The sequence below is a fragment of the Dipodomys spectabilis genome, unplaced genomic scaffold (genome assembly GCF_019054845.1).
Source record: "Dipodomys spectabilis isolate Male_0828 unplaced genomic scaffold, ASM1905484v1 ptg000059l, whole genome shotgun sequence".
Classification (NCBI taxonomy): Eukaryota; Metazoa; Chordata; class Mammalia; order Rodentia; family Heteromyidae; genus Dipodomys; species Dipodomys spectabilis.
Window position 1 is genome coordinate 3,523,007 of NW_024870736.1, and position 21,744 is coordinate 3,544,750.

At 37.2% G+C, this 21,744-nt stretch overlaps 1 protein-coding gene across 1 annotated transcript in view; it reads left to right on the top strand.

Annotated features, from left to right (window-relative positions):
• The window catches only part of Gmds (GDP-mannose 4,6-dehydratase), a 552,983-nt gene that overhangs the window by 451,855 nt on the left and 79,384 nt on the right, over positions 1-21,744 (top strand). Inside the window, exon 9 of the mRNA XM_042680355.1 lies at positions 8,785-8,881. Coding sequence (XP_042536289.1) covers positions 8,785-8,881 — 97 coding nt within the window. The remainder of the gene's footprint in view (positions 1-8,784; positions 8,882-21,744) is intronic.

A 21,744-nucleotide genomic window follows, 5' to 3' on the forward strand; every position in this document is an offset into this window, starting at 1 on the left:
GCAGAAAGGCTGCTCAGAAGAAGTCTGTCATGGTCAAGTCCCTTCCCCTTCATTATTAATTTCCTTTTTCACAACATAATTTCTAGTCATTCTATAGTCATTCCAGTCATTCTACAGGAATTGTCATAATCTCAGCTTTTTCTGTTGGTCTGCCTACCCCATGTGCCACAACCAACCCCATGTATTATTTGAAGCTCTCTGGACCCTCTCCATCTAGAAATATATACTGTTCTGCTCTGGTAAATTACCTTGATTTCTTTTAAGATAATTGTTTACTCTGTTTTTCTGTGTTCTCTCTTTCTAGAAATCCTCTTGTACTCTATTATACTCCCTTAGCTGATTATCTTAACATTCATCCACCTCATGTTTCTAAATAACATACTGCTGGGTTTTGGCTTTACTCTTCTAGGTACTATCTATTGGGCTCTTATCCAACATGAGTGCATTATTTTCTACCTGCTCTTTGTTCCCTTTCTATTCTAGTGTTATATTTTAATTTTTGATTAGTTGAATATTCCGTGTTAAATTCTCATAAATATGAATGGTATTCATAGCACTAACCAATGGTTTCTTTTTTTCCCATGCAATTATTCTGTTTATTATAGCCCTATTAGATGTATTCTTTCTCCTTTTGCTTCATTTTCCGTGCATTTATCACCAACTATACCATAAACTTTGTTCCACCTGTTTTAAATCACATTACAGGGATTTCAAATCCTCTGAGTTAGCCTATCAGTCATCCCTTCCCCAATAGAACCTTCTGGCCTGACCTACCCTGGAAAGATCAACATACAAGATCTTCCTTCACGCTCATCTGAAGGATTCTCTTAGCTTTGCTCTTTAGTTCAAGCTCCTACATATTTTTCAAAACATCTTCATTTGGTGAAGCAAAATCGTCTTGAATACCTGGAGGGACACCTGCCTAAGCCTCTTAGGTAAATAAATTACAGATGTACACCACCATGTCCATCTTGATAAAGAAAATCTTAAACTTCCTGAAAAGGGTCTATGGAAGCAAATATTTTATGAACAAGTATACATGAAAATATTATTCGTCTGTCTTTGAGAATAATAATATAAAAAATTAGTACCATAACTCCTATAGATATCTAGGCTGGAAATAATTTTCCTTGAAAAATTTGAAGGTGTTGCTGTGTTGTCCTTTAATTTACAGTGTTATCTTAAGAAACTAAGAGCTATCTGACTCACAGTTTTGTTTGTTCCCTCTGAAAGTGTTTGTGGCCTATCCTTTTTCCTAGTGCTCTGAAACATCATATGAGGTGGTCTAGACCTAGCCATTGTGCAGAAAACCTTTTGGTCTACAGATATATAATATCCAGGTGTAGCAAATCTTTTTCTAATCTTTTTCTTTTTTGCCAAGGGCAAAACAATTATCGATATAAGTAAGTGAGCTACAGGCAACCAACAGTAAGCATATGGAAAGCACATGTGTCTGTCCATTATGTTCCAAATGACTTTGCAGGCCAAACTTTGTATAAGATAATTTTTTTCTGCTCCATTACTTTTACATTCTCTTTGGAAATTCTATAATACTACTTCATGAGGACAATCCTAATTTTCTTCTGGTTCATGTATACCTTTTTGCTCTATTTTCTAGGGGATTTTTCTCAACTCTTTAAAAATCTTCAAAATTGTCTCCTGAATTTGAATTTCTGGTTTTGATTTACATTTCCTAAAATGTCTTACATTTCAAATTATCCTTTTTCTTTTTCTTGCTTTTTTTTTTGTCATCATGGGGCTTGAATTCAGGATCTGGGTTCTCTCCCTGAATGATCTCTTCCACTCACGGCTTTGAGCCACAGCTCCACTTCCAGTTTTCTAGTGATTAATTGGAGACAGGAGTCTCATGGACTTTTCTACCTAGGCTGGCTTTGAACCACAATCCTCAGATGTTGGCCTCCTGAGTAGCCTGGATTACAGGCATGAGCCAGTGCCTGGCTAACATCCTTTTTTAATATAGTAGCTTGTTCTTGTTTATTTGCTATCTTTCTTTTTCTGTCTGAGAATATTACAGGTGGTACATGGGATGATTTATTTTGGATTTTTAAAATTTTCTTACCCTGCTTGTTGTATTTCCAAGTTGCTATTTTTTATTATGTATATTGATTGTACAAATTAATTTGGGGGGGATCAGTTGTGGGGCTTGAACTCAGAGCCTAGGTGCTGTCCCTAAACTCTTTTGCTCAAGGCTACTACTCTACAACTTTGAGCCACAGTGCCACTTCCTATACAAATTAATTATAAAAATTATAATGAAACCATTGTAATATCTCTGTAAATATACATAATGTTCATTAGTTTTTTGTTTGTTTACAGTGCTGGGTTTGAATTCAGGGCCTTGTGCTTACTCAGCTGCTTGCTCAACTAGTGCTCTACCACTTGAACCATACCTTCAGCCTAACTCTTTGCTGGCTATATTTTGGAAATCAAGTTTTATGAACTTTCTTACCCTGGATAGTTTCAAATCACATGTCTCAGAAGAGTTAGTGCTACAGGTGTGAGCCACCAACACTTACTTGTATATAATGTATTTTTAATCAAACTCACTCCACTTACCACTCTTCCTTTTCCTCTTTCCCTCCTGTTTAAACAATCTTAGTAGATTTTATTCTATTTTTATATATGTGTATGAGGTACTTCAATCATATTCACCTCAACTTCTTTTCACCCTCTCCAGTTCCATTACTTCCTATTCCAAAACATCCTCCCTATTTTGTACTCATGTCATTCTTTTTTTTTAAAGAGAGGGAACAGTATCTTTGTCTGTGTTTATCTCAGTATTCATCTTATCACTTAGTTTGATTTACAGTTCTATCCATTTTCCTGAAGATGACATTATTTTATTCTTTTTTATGGCTGAATAACACACTATGGTTATACTTTTGTTTCTGTGATTTCTTTTGAATTAATTTTGGCACAAGATGAGAGATAAAGGTCTAATTTCAGTCTTTCTACATGTGGATATCTAGTTTCCCCAGCACTATATTTATTTTTCATTTCATTTAACCTAGCATTGCTAAAATATTTCCCATTATTTAATTAATGTAAGAATTATTATAATAGTGGGAAAAAGAATTATTAATGAGGTATTTTGCCTTCTTTGGGTACTGTCTTTAAATTTTAACTTATCTGTTGAAATGAGTAGTATAGAAACTAAAGATATTTCCGGTGTTTTTCTGAAAAAGTATATTTTAAAATATTCTATATTCTATGTTTGTATAGTGTCCATAATCTATTTTATTCTCTCCTAGATATAATACATTGAATTCTACATTGTTTTATAATATATAGGTTCATTAATGTGTCCTTTCAGATTGCATTCCATATAGAAACAGTTTAAGATTCCTTTTTTTCCTAGGTCCATATAGTATTATATTTCTTTGGGATAAAACGACAATGTTGTCTAATTTCAAAAGTCGTGTAAAGGTTATGCTATGTAAAGGACTTTCTAAGGTGAAAATTTAATACACTGATGTCAAACTAACTTTTAATCATATCATTTACGTGTATTGTTACACTTGTAATTTTGTAATCAACTTTTTAATAGCAGTTTTTCATTTCTTGCATCTGAAGAATAAAAAATTTTGAATACTTCAAAAAAATTTCAATGTTATCACTTATAATACATTTCAAATGAAATGCTAAATTTTCACTAAGAAATACTTGCCTTTATCTTTAGACTTCTTAAAGTTTAACTGTTGATAAAGTAGATTGTCATATTCCACGTTGTTCCAAATATTCTTAACTATTTTTTAATTACCAGTTTTTAAATGGAAAAAAAAAAAGAAAAGAGATGTAATCCAAACTGCTGCTTCTTGATCTAGGGAGCTGAGTGGGGTCAAACAGGCTACAGCTTGCATACGCTCACTCAATCCCCCAGCCCCTCACCCCTCTGTTTTCAACATCTTAAAATATTCCTTATTAGAGCTATGAAAGTCCAGTGATTCTCTTCCCCAGGTAAGATGAGGCAGTTGTCAGTGATGAGTAGTAGGGAGGAGCAGATGCCTCAGCCTGTTTCAGAGTATGTGGGGGTACAGGGATTTCTGAAAGTGTAAATTGGGTTTGTTCTTAGCTTTCGCACTAGGGCTTCTGCTAATTACTCTAACACACATTCATGTACCTTCCACTTCAAGAATTTGGCTTCTCTTGTCTCTTTCTTGCTCCTAAAGCTATTGTGAATTCATTCTGCTTTGAGAGGGGCCTGAGAAATGAGCAAAAGTGTACAAGCAACCATCTTTATCCATAAGCCATACATCTTCCAGAGCTGCTTGTGTCTCTTACTGTTTACCACACTCGAGCCTCTACAGCCATCTTCTATACCCACATCCTCACAAAACAACCTTTTTTGAAAATAAATTCTTTACAAATCCATACATTTCTCTAAAAATGACATAATTTCATTTTCCCTGATAGCTACCTAAAACTTCATTTTCCATAAAGATAATTTTTAACCCATTCATCTCTTGTGAGCATCTGGGTTATTTCCACAACTTGGCTTTTGTGGACTTGGTTGCAGTGAACATGGTTGTGCAGGTACCTTTATTGTATAAGCGGGACTGAAACTCCATGGAGTAAACTTTTTGAACAATTAACAGTTTATCTCAGGAAGCTGAGATAAGATTATAAAGGGGGGTTGTTGGCAGAGGGTAAATGGATGATAAAGGGAACAGGATAAAAACAACCAGAATATTCAATGTATATGTGCAATAAAGGAAAAGGAAAATGTCAAATGAGTCTAGAAAGAGGGAACAGACAAAATGAGGGAGAATGATGAGAGGTGACTGATCCAGAAGCACTGGACACTTAGAGGGACTTGTACAAACTTTTGAAGTTCAGAACATAAGAAAGAAAAGAAAAGGAGATCTAAGAGCTTTGTGATATTTCAGGTACTAATGAGGGTGCATTGTCCGCCCTCATGTACACATAAAATAGTTCCATACTTGACTTAGCCAGTTTGAGCTTTGCTGTTCCTTAAATGGGCTCCTAGCTGAGTAGGTTTTCATAGAACCTTATCTCACCCCATTAGGCCTGATTATCTTATTTTCAGTGCTTCTTGTTGCTATTTAATATTTGTTAAAAGTTAACAATTTATTTTAAAAGAATGAATTACAAAAGAATCTCACTGGTGAACTGCTAAATTAGTTGATCGTAATTTCAGTTAATTATTTGAGTCTCCTTTTGACTCCCTGTCAAGCCATGGTCACTTCACTGGCTTTGCATCTCTGCTTTGAGTCATGACATTCGTTGTTAGAACAAGTTAGCTGTTACCTTTTACTTGTTAATACAAGTGTTTCATGTATTGTTGTAACTGAATTTTTTTTTGGCTCTTGGCCTAAACTTTTGCTTACTGTCCTCATGCAAACTTGTTACAGACTAGAAAGTGGTATTTGCCAACTTGGTTCTGCTTTGAGCCATTTCCTAGTTCCATTTGATTGGAGCTGTATCAATTGTAGAGGTCAATTCCATGCTCTTAGTAATTGTTTTGACTGTACTCAGGCTTTTACCAGATAGAAGCCCAGCAGAAAGTGTCCAGACAGAAATACCAAAGGCTTGCTGGTAGCTCAGACCTGAAGGTACCAGAGTAAGTAAACATAAGTCTGCCAAGTTGTTTTTGTTTGTTACATTAATGTGTTGGTATTGGGACTTGAACACAGGGCCTGGGCACTGTCTCATAACTTTTTTGCTCAAAGCTATATAGAGCTCCACCAATTGAGTCACAGCTTCACTTCCAGTTTTTGGGTGGTTAACTGGAGACAAGAATCTCGCAGACTTTCCTGCCTGGGCTGGCTTCAAACCACAATCCTCAGTTTTTAGCCTTTTGAGTAGCTAGGATTGCAATTGTTAACCATTGGCACCCAGATCAAATTATACTACTGAGATAAGGAATGTCCACCCTTTAGCCTTTACCCATTTGAACTAGTATTACAAATTCCAAATCTTTTCTGTTACTAGCAAAACAACCAAAAAGAATCAGTAGTAAACTCTAAAATTCCTTTCACTAACAGTGAGGAGATGCCCCTACCCTGAAGAAGCCAACTCTGACCTACAGGCCAAAGCCCAGTTCAGACCTGAGTTTTATTTTCCTTGAGATGAAAATGACGTTTATCCATTTTAAAGGGTAGTTTGTATAACAGTAAAAGTAAATAAAGAAAATGAGAATGGAGGAGCAAAAGAAAGCAGAGAAAAGAACAGCTAACACAGCTTGTATATGATTCGTTGCACACAGTATTTACTGTCTGGCTTTCTTATGAACAAGTTTGAGGACTTGTGTTCTAAAAACTCCCCTCTCTTTCCCCCACCAGGTGGTCTCATTCTTGTCTGACCCACATGGAAATCTCTTTACCAAGGCTTTATGTTGAATATGGTGTGTGGTGTGTGTGTTAAATTGACCTTTAGATTTGAATGACTGCATCTCAAGTTTGTGACATCTAAGGATAGTGGAATCAATGTGTTTATGTAAAACAGCATTACCTGTATTGACTAGAATTTAGCTACAAATGGAAGAAAAAGAACAGTATTGAATTTTGTTTCTGTTAACCCTTTGGCTTCCCTGGAGAAGTTGTCTATTGGACTGTGTATCTTTGGGAAGGATAAAATACAACACAAATGAAGTTTAAATATGCATATGAAATATAAATATCCTTTCATTTACTGAAAACATAGCCAAGGAAAATATTTCATTTAACTAATCAGGTTTAAAATTAGATTATTTTTTAAACAATCAGGATTTAAGTAGTTATAAATATTAATGAAGATTGGACTTTAGCCTTAAGAGATACTTTAGGTTATCTCATTTCAAAGCACTTAATTCATTTACTCTAGCACATCTATACAGTGTTTCCAGTTAAGTTTTCCAAATATTTATCTTTGATCATCTTGCTTTGAAATACTTTGCCCTACATTAATTTTTCAAACTGATCTACTCAATATTAAGAAAGAAGTTAAACCAAATAAGTAGATTACCAAACACCTCCTTTAGAATTAATAAACATATAATTATGAGGAAATGACCATCTTATATTGTGCAGCATATCGTGCCATTTTCTTTCTTATGAGATATTTTCCATATTTTTCTTGAGTCCATTGGCAAATTAAACACACTAATAAACTAATATTCCTACAGTGAAGTATTTCTAGTCTGCTACCAAGAGGTGATTTAACAGAATATCCAGATGGTTTATCAGAAATATTTTGTGAATGCAGTTTGTATCTCCAAAACTCAGTCTATTTTAAATCTAACGTACTTCAATATTTAATGCTCACTCTCAACACCCTCAGAACTCATATAGTGAAGTATCTTACTAAGCTAATGCTCTCTTCTTCCACTCCTGAGTTAATAGATGTGCCATATCTTGAGAGGCTGAATCAGGAGTCTTTATCAAAGCCTGCTAGTGCAGGTGAACTCCTGTCCCAAAGACCTGCAGTCCCTCAAATATACTTAACACTGTTAGAAAACTGAGCCATGAGAGCAGGAGAGAAAGAAAGAGCAGGAAAAAAACGATACTAATAAACCAGATCAACTCCGATGGAGAACTGAAGTGGGACTCCAAGTGACCAGAGTAGAGCCAAAAGACATGAGACATGGCGTCCTAGTGCCTGATCTGGTCTCAGCCTAAATAGGGGCAGGGGCAGGGGCAGGGTCATAGGTAAGGACTAGTTACTAGTCCAGTAACCTATTGTCCAAGTCCCTGCTCCTGCCTCTAGGAATTCAGATATGCCCATTACCTGGGAAGTGGGACTCCTCTTTCCTCCATCATGAAGACAAGATGGCACCAGTTAAAAATTATCATCTACCACATGACCAAGATGGCACCAGTTAGACCCAGAATCCTTATTTAAAGACTTGCTGTTTTCAACCATGAAGAGATTAGGGTATGAAACTCCAATTCAAATAATATCCCATGGGGTGGGAATGAGGCTTAGTGGTAGAGTGCTTACCTAGCATGCACAAAGCACTGGGTTTGATTCCTCAGTACCACATAAACAGGAAAAGCCAGAAGTGGTGCTGTGGCTCAAGTAGTACAGTGCTAGCTTTGAGCAAAAGAAGCTCAGGGACAGCTCCCAGGCTCTGAGTTCAAGCCCCAGGACTGGCAAAAAAAAAAAATTAATAATAATAATATCACAGTCTAGTCAGAGAAGATATGGTAGAGACATAACCATGTCTTCCTCCTTTCCCAGGAAGTGAACAACTAGTTGTACATTTGTGGAAAGTGTAATCATCTGAGATGTATTAATGGAGTCCACTTCTGGGAACAGTGGAACTTGTATAAATGTCAGGATGAACTGAATGGCCAATGAGGTATAGAACGCATCCCCAAATGGGATGCATTGAGTCAATACTAAATAGTTATAAAAGTATCCCCCCCCAAAAAAAGGAAAAATGAAGAAAGGAGCAGTATAAAAACATTAATTATAATAATTGATTTATCAACAGCATTCTTAAAAAGTACAAAAATCATTGAAATCCCTGAAAGTTACACAATCCATTTTATTTTTGTCCCATCTGTTTATTGCTAAAGTGTCACTTCTGAATTCATCATGATTTCTTTGGAAAGAAAGAAGTTCTAACCTTTCACAAAAGATCTAGAAAGGCTTTGAAAGCCACTGTTGATCTAATAATAAGGCTGCATGCTGGCCTGTGCTCCTGCAGAGAATGACTTATCCCCTCCTGCTGGGAGAAGGCAGGGAGCCTCCTGAGGACTGCAGCAGAGCCAAATGCTCCCAAGCAATTAGGAGTTGATTAAGTGTTTATCTTCTTTGCAGGTGGGAAGGAAAGAATGAAAATGAAGTGGGCAGATGTAAAGAAACCGGCAAAGTTCATGTGACTGTGGATCTCAAATACTACCGACCAACTGAAGTGGTAAGGACTCTCTCACCACCCAGGGCATGGCCACATTTGGCTGGCTGGGAAAATGCTCTCTTGGAATGCCTGCTGCCAACCTTCAAAGCACACTTTTGGCCTTCTGACATCCTTCAGCAAGCAGTTCCCAAACCAGAATAGTGAATTAAATTTAAGATACCATCCTTACCACAAAATGCATTGCACTATAAAGAAGAACAAAAGTAAAACACACCGAAGGAAATAAATAGGTGATTTCAGAAATCAAGACTCATAGCATGAGCAAAATCTCATTTCAGTTAGTCTATTCTGAGGGATGATTGGTAATACCTACAGGTTATTTGACTCACAAAGCCCTCATTTTCTTGGACTTAGGGAACCCATCTGCCTTTCCAGCTGCGCACATGTGTGCACACATACTTGTGCGTGTATGTGCATATGCACACACATACACACTCACCCATACATGGAAAGCCCATAAGTGGTCTCTCATACATTTTTAAAGACTGACCTTTGTAAGCATTATGCCCACCTTTGGTCCTCAGCTCCACCCAGACCGGAGCTTCTGCCAGTCCTGGAGTTCCCACTATACAGCCCCTCCCTCTCTCTGCCCAGACTGCTACCTAGATAGTAGAGGTTGCCATGTGCTCTCTCTCCAGGGCAAATATGGCTCCTCTAATAAACCTTGTAATAATCTTTGTCCTTTGCCTCCCTGCCTCTGCTTGGTCCCCTGGGACGGATGTGACAGATCTTTTTAAACTTGGGGACTGCTTTATACTTAAAGCCTTTTGTGATGCATATACCACTGAAAATTTTCTTTCATCTTTTTTTTTGGGGGGGTGGGAGAGGGACTAGTCCTGGGGCCTGAACTCTGGGTCTGGGTGCTCTTCAGCTCAAGGCTAGCACTCTACCACTTGAGTCACAGTGCCACTTCCGACTTTTTTCTTTTTACTCATGTGGTACTGAGGAATTGAACCCAGGGCCTCATGCATGCAAGGCAAGCACTCTACACTGAGCCACCTTCCCAGCCTACTCTTTCTTCTTTATCCATATTTTATGCAATATATATTCTTCTATAAGGCCTATTATAATTACTTGTTTTCATGTCTTTCTTCTTTTACCAAACTGATTTCTTGAGGATACAAACTTACAAAAAAAAAAAACTATAACAAGGGTAAGTACTTAATAAATATTGACTGATTGGTAGATGAGTAGATAAATTTCTAAGTATTGAAGGATCTGAATTGAGAAATAATGTAAATTGTTAGTATTAACAGTATATGTTGTTAGAATGTATCATCTTCCTTTTCTGAATTTTTATATAAATGTGTGTTGCTTGGTACTGTTGCTTTAATATGTTGTACACTCGCAAAATTCGAGAACTCAAATCTAACATAAATATGTAAAGAAAACAGAAAGCAATGTCTTCAACAAAAAAAATACTTACATGTGATAGTTGCCTAATCCTCATTACATAGAGCCAGTCAGAGGTCCTCTTTGATGTAGAAATCTTTCTGTCCATTTTCTCTGTGTTTTGAATCAAATTCATGTATGTTAATGCAGCCTTACAGAGATTAGGGAAACTGAGTAAAAAGACTTAGAAAGTGACTGTGTCCTCACTAACCATCTTTTAAAATGTATTGTTTCAAACAAGAAAAAACTGTTCTTGGTAAGCTGGTCCCCAAAGGAAATCCAAAGCAAAGGAAGTAAGCAGTACTGGAGAATAGAGTCATGTAGCCCTGCATTGTCCTGATTCAGGGCGGGGCTGGGACTTGACACAGGGAGCAATTGTTCTTGGTGTTAATGTTGAGTGGGTGTGTCAAGGAGAGGATGTGCTGTCCCCCGGGGATGGAAGATGTGAGCCAGGCTGCTGCTGACACAGCACTGACCATGTCTGGGTCTGGAGCCCTAGCAGCTGCCATTTATTCCTTTGGACCAATAGCGTGTGACAAAGTCATCATTCTTTTGAAACACCAAGCAGATCACATATAGAGACAAACAAAAATGGTCATATCATTATAGAAACTTTACCAACCTAACAAAAACCCAAGTTCTTACAGCAGCTTCGTGTACTCTTTCTCTGACACCAAAATAGTTTCAAAAGCTAGGAAGTCATTAAGAATGGATTGTCTGTCATTCTTACTTAGGCAAGGTGTTGGATTGATAAGGACACAAAAGAATTGCTGAACAGGAAAAGGACCCTAAGACGAACAAGACTGTTCTTGAATCCCTATCAACCCCCTTTCCTGCCATCCAGTTCCTTTTGTCCATTCAAATGGTATCACCATACCTGTTCTGCAACTCTGTTGACACAAGCATTGTTGGAACGTAAGATTGGTGTCTGGTTTCATATGCCTGCTTTATTTTCCCCTCATCTGCTCTCCTCTGAGATTCCCTTTGCTGCCTAATTTGAGGTCTTAAACTGTTTTTCATCTTTCTAAGCCTTTAGGCTGCATTAATTTTATTTACCACACTTCAAACTAGTAGTCCACTGAGCATGGTTTTCTTGTAGAGTAAAATTAAACTTTTAACCCCATTCCTCAGAACAAGATTCTCTGAAACTTGGATCAGCATGACATGATGGCCTTCTGTGGAATTGCCTCCAGTTGAAAAGTGACCAGGATTTAAGCCTACATAGTAAACAAGTTTTTCACAAGGCTTAGGGCCCTAGCAGCTATAAGGAGTTGTAAGGAGCACTGAGCTCCCATGAGGCTAGTCAGCACTGACAGAAGGGAAATTAAAGGATTCTCCTACTTCTAAACCCTGTCATTCCCTGCTGAGCATCTTAGTCTATCCTTTGCATGCCACATTTTCATTCTTCTTGAGATTCTATGAAAGTTTCTTTGCCTTAACATAAAGCATTTAATTCCAGAAACATAAACTAGGGAGTATATGTAGGTCAGTGGTAGAGCATTTGATTAACATCTACAAGGTCCTGAGTTCTATGTGTAGCACCAGGAGATGTCAGGCACAGAGTGCATAAGCTAGATCTTCTTGTGGTCAAATGGCTTAAGAATGAAGGATTGAAAACAAAGTTAAAACAAACAAAAACATAGAAAAGTTGAAAAACGAAAAGTGATGAGGTCACACATATCAGGTCTCAGAGTATCCTACAGCAAGCAAGACTGATGGAAAGTAGTTTTGTGTTTCTTTGGGTTCTTTGTTTTTTGGTTTTTTTTTGAGCTGTTCCCTGGTCATAAGAAAGCCCTTTCCTCAGCAAATGCAGTTACTTACTAGAAAAAGGTCATTGGTGACTCCATTCAGAGCATAGTTCTCCTTGTGAGGATAATTGTTGTCTGTCATGATTTAGCCACCACAATATACCTAAATCTTGCTTCTCTACCAACATAAAAATTCGGAAACTTTTCATTCTGTTTAAGGATCTAGCATGCAATGGAGCTGAATAGAGCCCCCCCCCCTTTTTTTTTGGTGTTCTACCTAGTAACCTCTGGGTTTTCTTTGGATTGTTCAGGAGTTTTGCTACTACAGAAAGCTTGATCTGGGATTTAGACTTTAAATTTCTCATGCCCCTGAATTCTACTGTTTAATCATGACTATTGCTTGATTTCTTTGCCACTTAGGATTCCTTCCTTGGGCTTGAGTATAGCTCGTGGTAGGAGCTTTTTTTTTAAAATTTTTTTTATTGTGAAAATACTGTACAGAGGGGGTTACAATTACATGAGCAAGGTAATGAGTACATTTCCTATCAAGCATTGTTGCCTCCTCCTTTGTTTTTCTTTTGCAAAGCATGTATAAAGCCCTAAATTCCATCCTCAGCCTTACAAAACAATACAAAATAAAATAAAGTGTCTCTGCTTTCTGTATACTGTTGTACACACACACATATGTTAATGCACAGATTTATTAAATAGCACATTAATTTCTGGTGAGGAAGTAATATTATGCTTAAATATTGGCCATTGCAGCAGACAGCTTAAGTTCAAAACCTGTTAATGACTAGCTGTGTGACCTTAGTCAAGTTACTTCTCAGTAATTATTGTTAAAATAGTACTAAATATGGAATTTCTATCAAAAAATTACTGGAGAATTAAGTCAGTAATATAGTATCTCACAAAGTAAGTATCCAGTATTGTTGCTTTTTATTACTTATTTATTCACTCATTAAGTATTTATCAAATACTGTTCTAGACCCTAGGAATACAATGATAAACAAGACAGAAGGGACTCCCACCCCAATCAGAGGAATGATAGATGTAGAAGCAATATCAGTATCTAGAATCCAAACCTTTGGGAAAATAGAATGATACCATCAATGAGCTCTGTGGATTAACCAAATTAAAAGAAGATAACATGATAGCCAGTTGCCAGTGGCTCATGCCTGTAATCTTAGCTACTCAAGAGGCTGAGATCTGAGGATCTAGGTTCAAAGACACCCTGGGCAGAAAAGTCCCTATAAGACTCTCATCTCCAATAAACTATTCAAAAAAGCCAGAAGAGGTGCTGTGGCTCATATGGTAGAGTACTAGCCTTGAGCACAAAGAGGCTCAAGGATGGCATCCAGTCCCTGAGTTGAAGCCCCATGACTGACCAAAAACAGAAAAGAAAAAAAAAGAAGATAGCATGGATAATCAAGGCATTAGCAAACATTATGTGTACTTAGATTTTTGTGATAGTTTTATTTTCATCCTTTTAGAATCTCATTCTGACTCTTCAGTGGCTGTTCGGTAATATCGAAATTTAAATAAGAAAAAGTTGCTGCTGATCTATTAAGATCATAAAGATGTCTTCATGTTCTTTAAGAATTTTAAAGTCGGAAAATTCATAAGGAGATAAGGGTTAATGAAATATTCATCTTCTTTCACCAAGATTTTAGCTACATCAGATATTAAATCCACTAAAAAAGAAAAGGAAAAAGTCAATTGTTTCCTTTTCAGTGAAACAAACAAAAACATCCCCTCTCCCCTTTTTTGGTTCAGAAAACTTTAAGCAGTGGGATAAGGGATATGGTCACAGACCAAAAATAAAGTATCTTTTGTGAAATTAATTAGTTAATTAATACTTGTTTCAACTCTACAAGTGCAATTATTTTCCCTTGTTCTATAATTTGTCTTTAATACTCATTTTTTCCCTGTTGTATTTCTGATATCGTCATTAATAACTGTATTTGTTTTATTTCCTAAGATATATTTATTCCTGGTCTTTATATAGGTATTAGTAAGAAGACACAGGTTAAAAACTAGAATTAAGAAAGGAAGAACTTCAAAGAAATCCAACAAGCTAGTTAAAACAATACCTTCCTCTAGTGAGAACATGTGGCCTGTTTCTAATCAGATTACCATATGCTTGCTGAGTTGTCCCACCTATGGCCCCCCACAAACTTTTCATAATATTTTTCTATAAATGATGTTAAGTTAAATGGGCTATAACTGCTCACTCTATCACATAGCCCTGTTTAGAATGACGATATATAACACGTTCCAGACCTCGGGAATCTGACCTGTCATCAGGACTTGTATAAATACTAATTAGAGCTTCCCTCTGCCTGACTGTATATTTGGGACTGAAAAACACTCAACATGATCACTAGGCTGGCCTTTTGTTCTGAAACTGTCCCTTTTTCTCACTTTTCACACTTACCCTTCAGAAGCTAGAAATGAGATCCTTATGCATCCCTTCATCTGCTCCAGCTCTGGTAAGAGGCTAACCTGTCTTTTCTAGTCCTGATCCTTCTGACCTCTAATGCTCTTGTCCTCAGTCAACTCCTGCTCATCTCTGTTTCTTACTCTGTCTATAGCAGGGAGGTTGGGTCAGAACATCCGGAGAGAGCAGATGAGGGACAATGCCTCTCTTCAGCACACTACAGGACCTGTAAAAGGAAAAGTTGATGAGTTATTCTGATAGGTTTCTTACAATTTTAATACTCTGCTACCTAATGTTTTTACAACTTTCAAACCATAGTGTGCTATGAAATACAGTCAAGAAAGCCTTTTGTAATGCTTCCTCTTTTTTAAATTATTCTCTGGACTTCTTACTTACTTGTGTTTTATAAATAGTTTGTATGTTTAAATCACTGTTTATATATTTTAAGCTTCTCTCTTAGGCTTCTCAAACTAATCTTTATATCCTTCCTTAACCACATTGGCCTTTCCTGCCCTTGTCCTTCCTTGGACTTAACCAAGAGAGCTTTACATTTTAATCTCTTCATATTATTCTCAAATATTCCACTGTGTGCTTTCCATACTTCATAGGATCCTATCAAAAAACCCCAAGGGCATATAATATTCCCTCTGCTGTCTGTCTCAAAACATTTCATATGTGAAGAAATCGTTTATCATAATGTTCTTGGCTTTTTCCCATTTTTTCTTTTTTTCCATTTTTTTCTTATTTTAGAGATCTTATGATTAGGTTTGAATTAGAATAATATCACTAAAGACTAAATAATATCATTAGAGACTAAAATAAGTCTATGTACATATATCTTCTCCCATGTTAAAATACTTTAATACTATAATTATTCAATAGATAATAGTATAGACACTTTCACTACTTGCACCAATAGGGAATTCCTATGGAATCTGTATTTTTTCCCCAAAAACTATCCAAATAATGATTATCCTCATTTGTAATCATTATGTTGGCCTTTTGATAATTTACAAGATCTTTTTATCCTCTTAGAAATTGTTTTAGAATCAGCCGCTACTTTTTTTTTTTCAGAAGAACAATTAGTAGTTGAGATCAGCTTCTACTTAAATTAGCTTTGATATAGTGTATTAGTAATTTTTTTGTATTACTCTGAAAAATACCTTACAAACAATATAAGGGAGTCAAGGTTTGTTTGGGTTTATGGCTTCAGAGAGTGTAGTCTATGGCTGTCTCGCTCATTGTTTCAGGGCCTGTGAGGAGGCAGAGAATCATAGTAGAGGAGCATGGTAAAGCAGACTTGCTTACTTAATGGTGGCAGGAGGCAGAGACAGACAGGAAAGAGCTAGGGACAAGCACCAACTAGACCCTACTTCCTAACAATGCCATCTTATTGATAATATTAATGATGAACCCATTTACTAGATCAGATACCTTAGAATCACAGGGCAGGGGACCAAGCAAGCTTTCAAAATGTAAAACTTTTGGGTAACAATTTATGTACAAACTGTTATATATGTGTCACCCAAAGAATTATTACTTGCAAAAAAGATCCATCCATCATCAGTATAATTGCTATTTCATCCTTATTTCCATTCTAGCCAATATTCTGAAATGTTATAAAACCTTGTTTGCTGGTTTTTAATTTTTTGTTTTACAAATAATCAATGTTCATCCTGTTCTATGAAGCATGTTTACCTTAAAATAACTCATCCAAGTCTCTATTTACAGAGAGATCTTAAAGAGCATGTCTGTGGCCTCTTTATTCTTCCTATGATTGCAATAAGGTCAATTATTCTTTGCCAAATTTGATTTTAGTCCCTTGGAAACCATTGCTCCCTAAAATGGAGTATTCTGTCTCTGCTAAAATACTGTTCACATACTTCTCCTTTGAGTTCAACTGTACTCTTACCAAACATACGTCCTCTTGCTTCACACCCACCCCCTTAGAGCATGCTAAACTGGCTTCTTCACTCACTGTTATATCTACTAGCAAAGTTGAGATTTCATATGAAATTTTACTTTTTTGTCAGCTTGAACTGGGGGTCTGGGCACTGTCCCTGAACTCTTCCTCAAGGCTAGCACTGTCACTTGAAGCCAGAGCTCTACTTCCAGTCTTCTAGTGGCTAATTGCAGATAGGAGTCTCAAGACTTTCCTGCCTTGGCTAGCTTTGAACCATGATCCTTAGCTCTCAGCCTCCTGTGCAGCTAGGATTATAAGCGTGAGCCATCAATACCTGGCTCCATCTGAACACTTTTGATGCAATCTCCAATGTGATAGATACTCGCTTAGTACCTCTTTCTAAAAAATTGAGTTTATAATATTTATACAGAGACATGGACAGATTTTGTTATTGTATCTCCATATATGCTTATACTGTATGTCAATGAAATCTCACCTTGACTCAATAGCTCTTATCTGACTCCTTGATATGGGTTCTCAACATGTTTGGTCTGTGTTTAATACTAGGTTCTATTCATCTCTTGTTCTAGATAAGAATTGTTCTTGATAGCAAAGTCAATTTATACCTTTTATAATGCTGTGATAAATTGATAACTTCATGAATAAGTCAAGTGTGTCTTGAGTCATGAAAATTTGGTATAAGGATATGCAGACTAAAAAATGAATAGGTGTACAAGTAGGAAAAAATTTTCAGTATTCATCATAGGAATACTTTAGATATTGTATTTACCATGTATATTTAAAATAGCATTATGGTTTACCTTCACTTTTTCAGGAACATATCACTATATAAAAAATAAAATATCTTATGATATGTTTACTAGCAGAGTACTGGTGCTCATACCTATAATCCTAGCTACTCAGGAGGTTGAGATCTTGGTTCAAAGCCTGAGGAGACAGGAAAGTTCACGAGACTCTTATCTCCAAATAAACACCTAACCCTCTCTTCCCCTCTCCCCCCAAAAAAAGGTAAAGGAAAAGCTGGAAGTACACCTGTGGCTCAAGTGGTAGAGTGCTATCCTTGGGCACAAAAGCTTAGGGACAGTGCTGAGGCCTTGAGTCTAAACCTCAGGACTGGCACCAAAAAAAACACCCCAATGTTTACTGAATTCCTATATTGAATTAATACTAGTCTCTAACACCCTAAAACATGAAGTGGATGAGCTGAGTCATATCTGATAGTAGCTCTCATCCAGGTGAGTGACAGGGGCAGTTATAAAGCTCCACTGGAGGTGGGAGTTTGAATGAGAGTCTCATGAACAGTGGAGATGAGAGAAAAACAAAACAGGACATTGCAGAGATGGAAACTATAGGAATGAGGATCAGATTTGACAACAGCATCCTCAAGAGTATCCCAAAGCCAAAGGCAACTCCAGGACCCGAGGCTGACTGACTGCAGGTGGAGACTCCAGATCAGAGATGAGAAGAGAGAGTTATCAGGGGAGGGGGTGGAGAGCTATTACATTTGCGGTACCTTGTGGATATCCATGTGACATTAAGGAGGCATTTGAGCTAGAGGCCTGTTGTAGAAGGAAGAGGTCAGAACGAGGGCCAAATGTATAAGAGATAAGAATCAAAACCATTAGATGAGCTCCCCAAATGAACATTTTGAGGTCCAGACCATTCTGGTCTCTAAGAATTAAATCTGAGAAATACATTTGAAAAAGTGGGTTAAGAATTGACAAAATTCATGTACTGAGCACTTGTATCTCGGAGCCATAGGCCCAGAATAACCTGCCTCTCCACCCTGTGTAATTATTCTCTACCTTCAGGCTCCTGCAGGATTCTAAGGGCTAATACCAAAGGGTTTTATTAACTGGCAGGTGGTTACTACTACAGTAAAACCAAGCTCCAGAGGCAAGCAAAGACCCAATCTCAAATGGATATGTCAAGAAGTCAAGTTGAAAAGCAATTTAGAATTTTGAAAGATGAAAGAGCTTGTGTAAGTATAAATTACTTTGTACTGCATATTACCATTTTTATTACTGTCCTCATTATTAATTATCCTCCTAATCATCATTTACTGATGTGAAATCATTAGTTATCAAAAGATACCTTCAGAGAGGTACTGTGGACTCTTCAACTCCTAGATTATATTTTTATTTAAATATTTGTTTTATATTTTACCTAGACAACTTCATGCAGAAAAAAAATTATTGGCTAGTTACTACTACTAGCTTTTGATCCATTGGTAGAAACAAGGATAGTGGTGGAAAGTAGAGACGTGTTGAATTACTGACTTTTAGGGATTATGAGGTGTTGAGATCCATCAGGTTGTATGGCTTTTCCTAGGATGTCAGAAAACTCAGCAGCACAACCAACACACGAAAGGCAGTCTCCATCTGTTGTAATACTTGTCTGACAACAACCTTCTTCACTTGTCCTTCAAGAGGAGAAGAGAGAGTTATCAGGGGAGGGGTTGGAGGGCTATTACATTTGCAGTATCTTGTGGATATCCATGTGACATTAAAGAAGCATTTGAAGAAGCCGGGCGCTGGTGGCTCACGCCTGTAATCCTAGCTACTCAGGAGGCTGAGATCTGAGAATCGCGGTTCAAAGCCAGCCCGGGCAGGAGAGACCGTGAGACTCCTATCTCCAATAAACCACCAGAAAACCGGAAGTGGCTCTGTAGCTCAAGTGGTAGAGTGCTCGCCTTGAGCTGAAGAGCTGAGGGACAGCGCCCAGGCCCAGAGTTCAAGCCCCACGACCGACAAAAAAAAAAAAAAGAAGCATTTGAGCTAGAGGCCTATTGTAGAAGAAAGAGGTCAGAACAAGTAGATATACTTGTCAGTGACAAGTAGATATACTCTTCAGTCTAAATTTTGTGTTGGTTTCCTATTTCTGCAGTAAAAAAAAATTATCAAACATAGGATAAACTTTAAACTAGCAGCCTAAAACTACTCATACTTAGCATCTTTCCATTCTGGAAGTTGAAAGACTGAATTGGACTAAAATTTTCTGGATTGATATTATGGTATTCCTTTTCCAGGCTCAGGGGAATGAAGGTTTCTTATTGGCAGAGTTGACCACATTAACTGGCTGGAACCATTGCTGAAAACACCATGTGTTTTTCTTGTTGTTGAGAAACTATAGTATTGGTCATTTCAAGGAAGAAAACAGAAAGAAGATATTGGCTGCTCATCTGTTGAAAGCTTTGTTATAACCACATTCAAAACCCTGTGCATATACCCAGTGGAACAGACCTTTCCAAAGTCTGAGGAGATATTAAATGAAGACACAGATAGCTTCCTAATAAATGGGAATTTAAGAGTCAGTTTTGAATGATCTCTGCTTAAAAAACAGAGCTGAGAGGTGGTCCCCAGTAGGGCAGGGGTGCTGCTTTTTAGAAATGTGTTAACCTATGAAAACATACAGCAGGGACTCTAACTGAGTTGGGAATCCTGAGAAAGGAGTTTGGTTGGGGTCTGAACCACCACAGCTTCAGCCTGTCTTGCACACACTCCTTCACCTTGTGGACAGCAGCACATTTTCTCAGTATCTGTGGCCTCCATGCAGCCACTTAGCTAGTCCTACCTTTTCATTTCTACCTTCTTATTTTCCTGTATCTTTTCATTCCTATGTGCTTCATTTTTGCCTCCTTTTTTGTTTCTGTTATCTTTGCTTGCTGTCATGAGTCTTAAATCCAAACATATATCTTCCTTAAAATCCATGTAATCACTCTTCTTTTTGAGACTGCCATCATGTTTTTTGATACAAGCTCTGTGACTCCTGATGTATTTCACATTTTGGGTGCTTACATACCTATGGACACCAAGTTAAGTAAGATAATACAGTTTTGTGTTTGTGACAAATTACAAAACTGTTCCCAGTCTCTTTAGTGACTCAAATGCAGAATAGAGATCTTACTTGCATATGAAAGGTATGTTTATATGATAAACATGAGGCCTTAACAATCTTTCCAGAGGATTTATTGTTTTTTACCCATTTCTCGGGTTACAATGAAATGTTCCCCTATAGAGATTTTGTTGAAAATGGAATTTATACTGTATGAAAGTGTTTCTTAGTGGTATTAAAAAGACAGTGCATTTTAAACCCGGGCTACTTTCCTTGTTTTTGAACCTAGGTTAGGAAAAAGAAGTTTAACATCATCATCTAAACCAAGTTATTGGAGAATGTCAAGTTTTTGTTAAGGCAAATTAATAACTTGTGTTTGTTTCTGAGTCAATTTTGGTATGGGATGATAAGAAAATACTATATTCCCTTACTGAAAGTCTAATAGTGATGCTGTGAATATGTCTTACTGGCTTGCAGCATAATTATAGAATAGGCAAGTTTCGTTCTTGCCACTTTTCACACCCCTGTATGGCTTCCTAAAGTTCCTGAACTTTAGTCTTTCCCATTGTAACGTAACAATGTTTATTTACTCAACAACCACACTGAAGAAATGAAGGAATTATTGGTTCTGAGGCACTACACAAATGTCAGCTCTTGCTGAAACCTGCTCTGCTTCCCCCAGGCAAAGTCAGCCGTCACTTCTTGTGAGGCATTTGCTCCATCTTATTGTGATGTGTCATTTCCACCTGGGAGCCTGAGGGCCATAAGGACATGTCATGGCCTTGGGTAGTATGCGGCACTTAGTGCAGGATAAGTGCATAAATTTGTCCACATCACCAAAGAACCATTCTCATACTTTCCAGACAACTCCGGTGTAACCCACATTACTTAAACCAAGGTTAAACTATAGTTAACTTCTTTTTTTGTTTTTATGGTAGAACCAGGGTTCAGACTCATAGCCTCATGCTTGTTCTACCACTTGAGCCATGCCCCCAGTCCTGAACTATAATTAAATCCTAAATAGCCAAAATAAAAAATAATTATTGTTTTCTTTCTGTAGAAATACTATGTCAAAACTAGCATTACACTTCTTACATGTATATATCTTACATGTATTACAGCTTACATGTATATATCTAACCCTCATAAGTACTTCATTTCTATGCCTTTATTTCTATGCCTTTTTCAACAGTTCTTTCAGTTTCTGTTCTCTTTTGCCTTCTCTTGTTCCTGATATTGTCTTCTCTTTTTGTCATCTTCTGTGAACTTTTGGTTTCCTTACTTCCATCTTGGCAAGTTTAATCTATCCCAACAATTTCATAGAAACTCAGTATATCAGAATTGATTCCTGGTTCTTCCCCATAGTGATGGTGACAGCACAGCAAGTCCTACCATTTAGATCAATCAGGACAGAGCGCCTCCTAAGCATTCACATCTCCTTGATATCGTTGAAGACTTAGGGTACTACTGTATTGATAACATTGCATATACAAAATACATTGTAGATTATTTCTGTCTGAAAAAG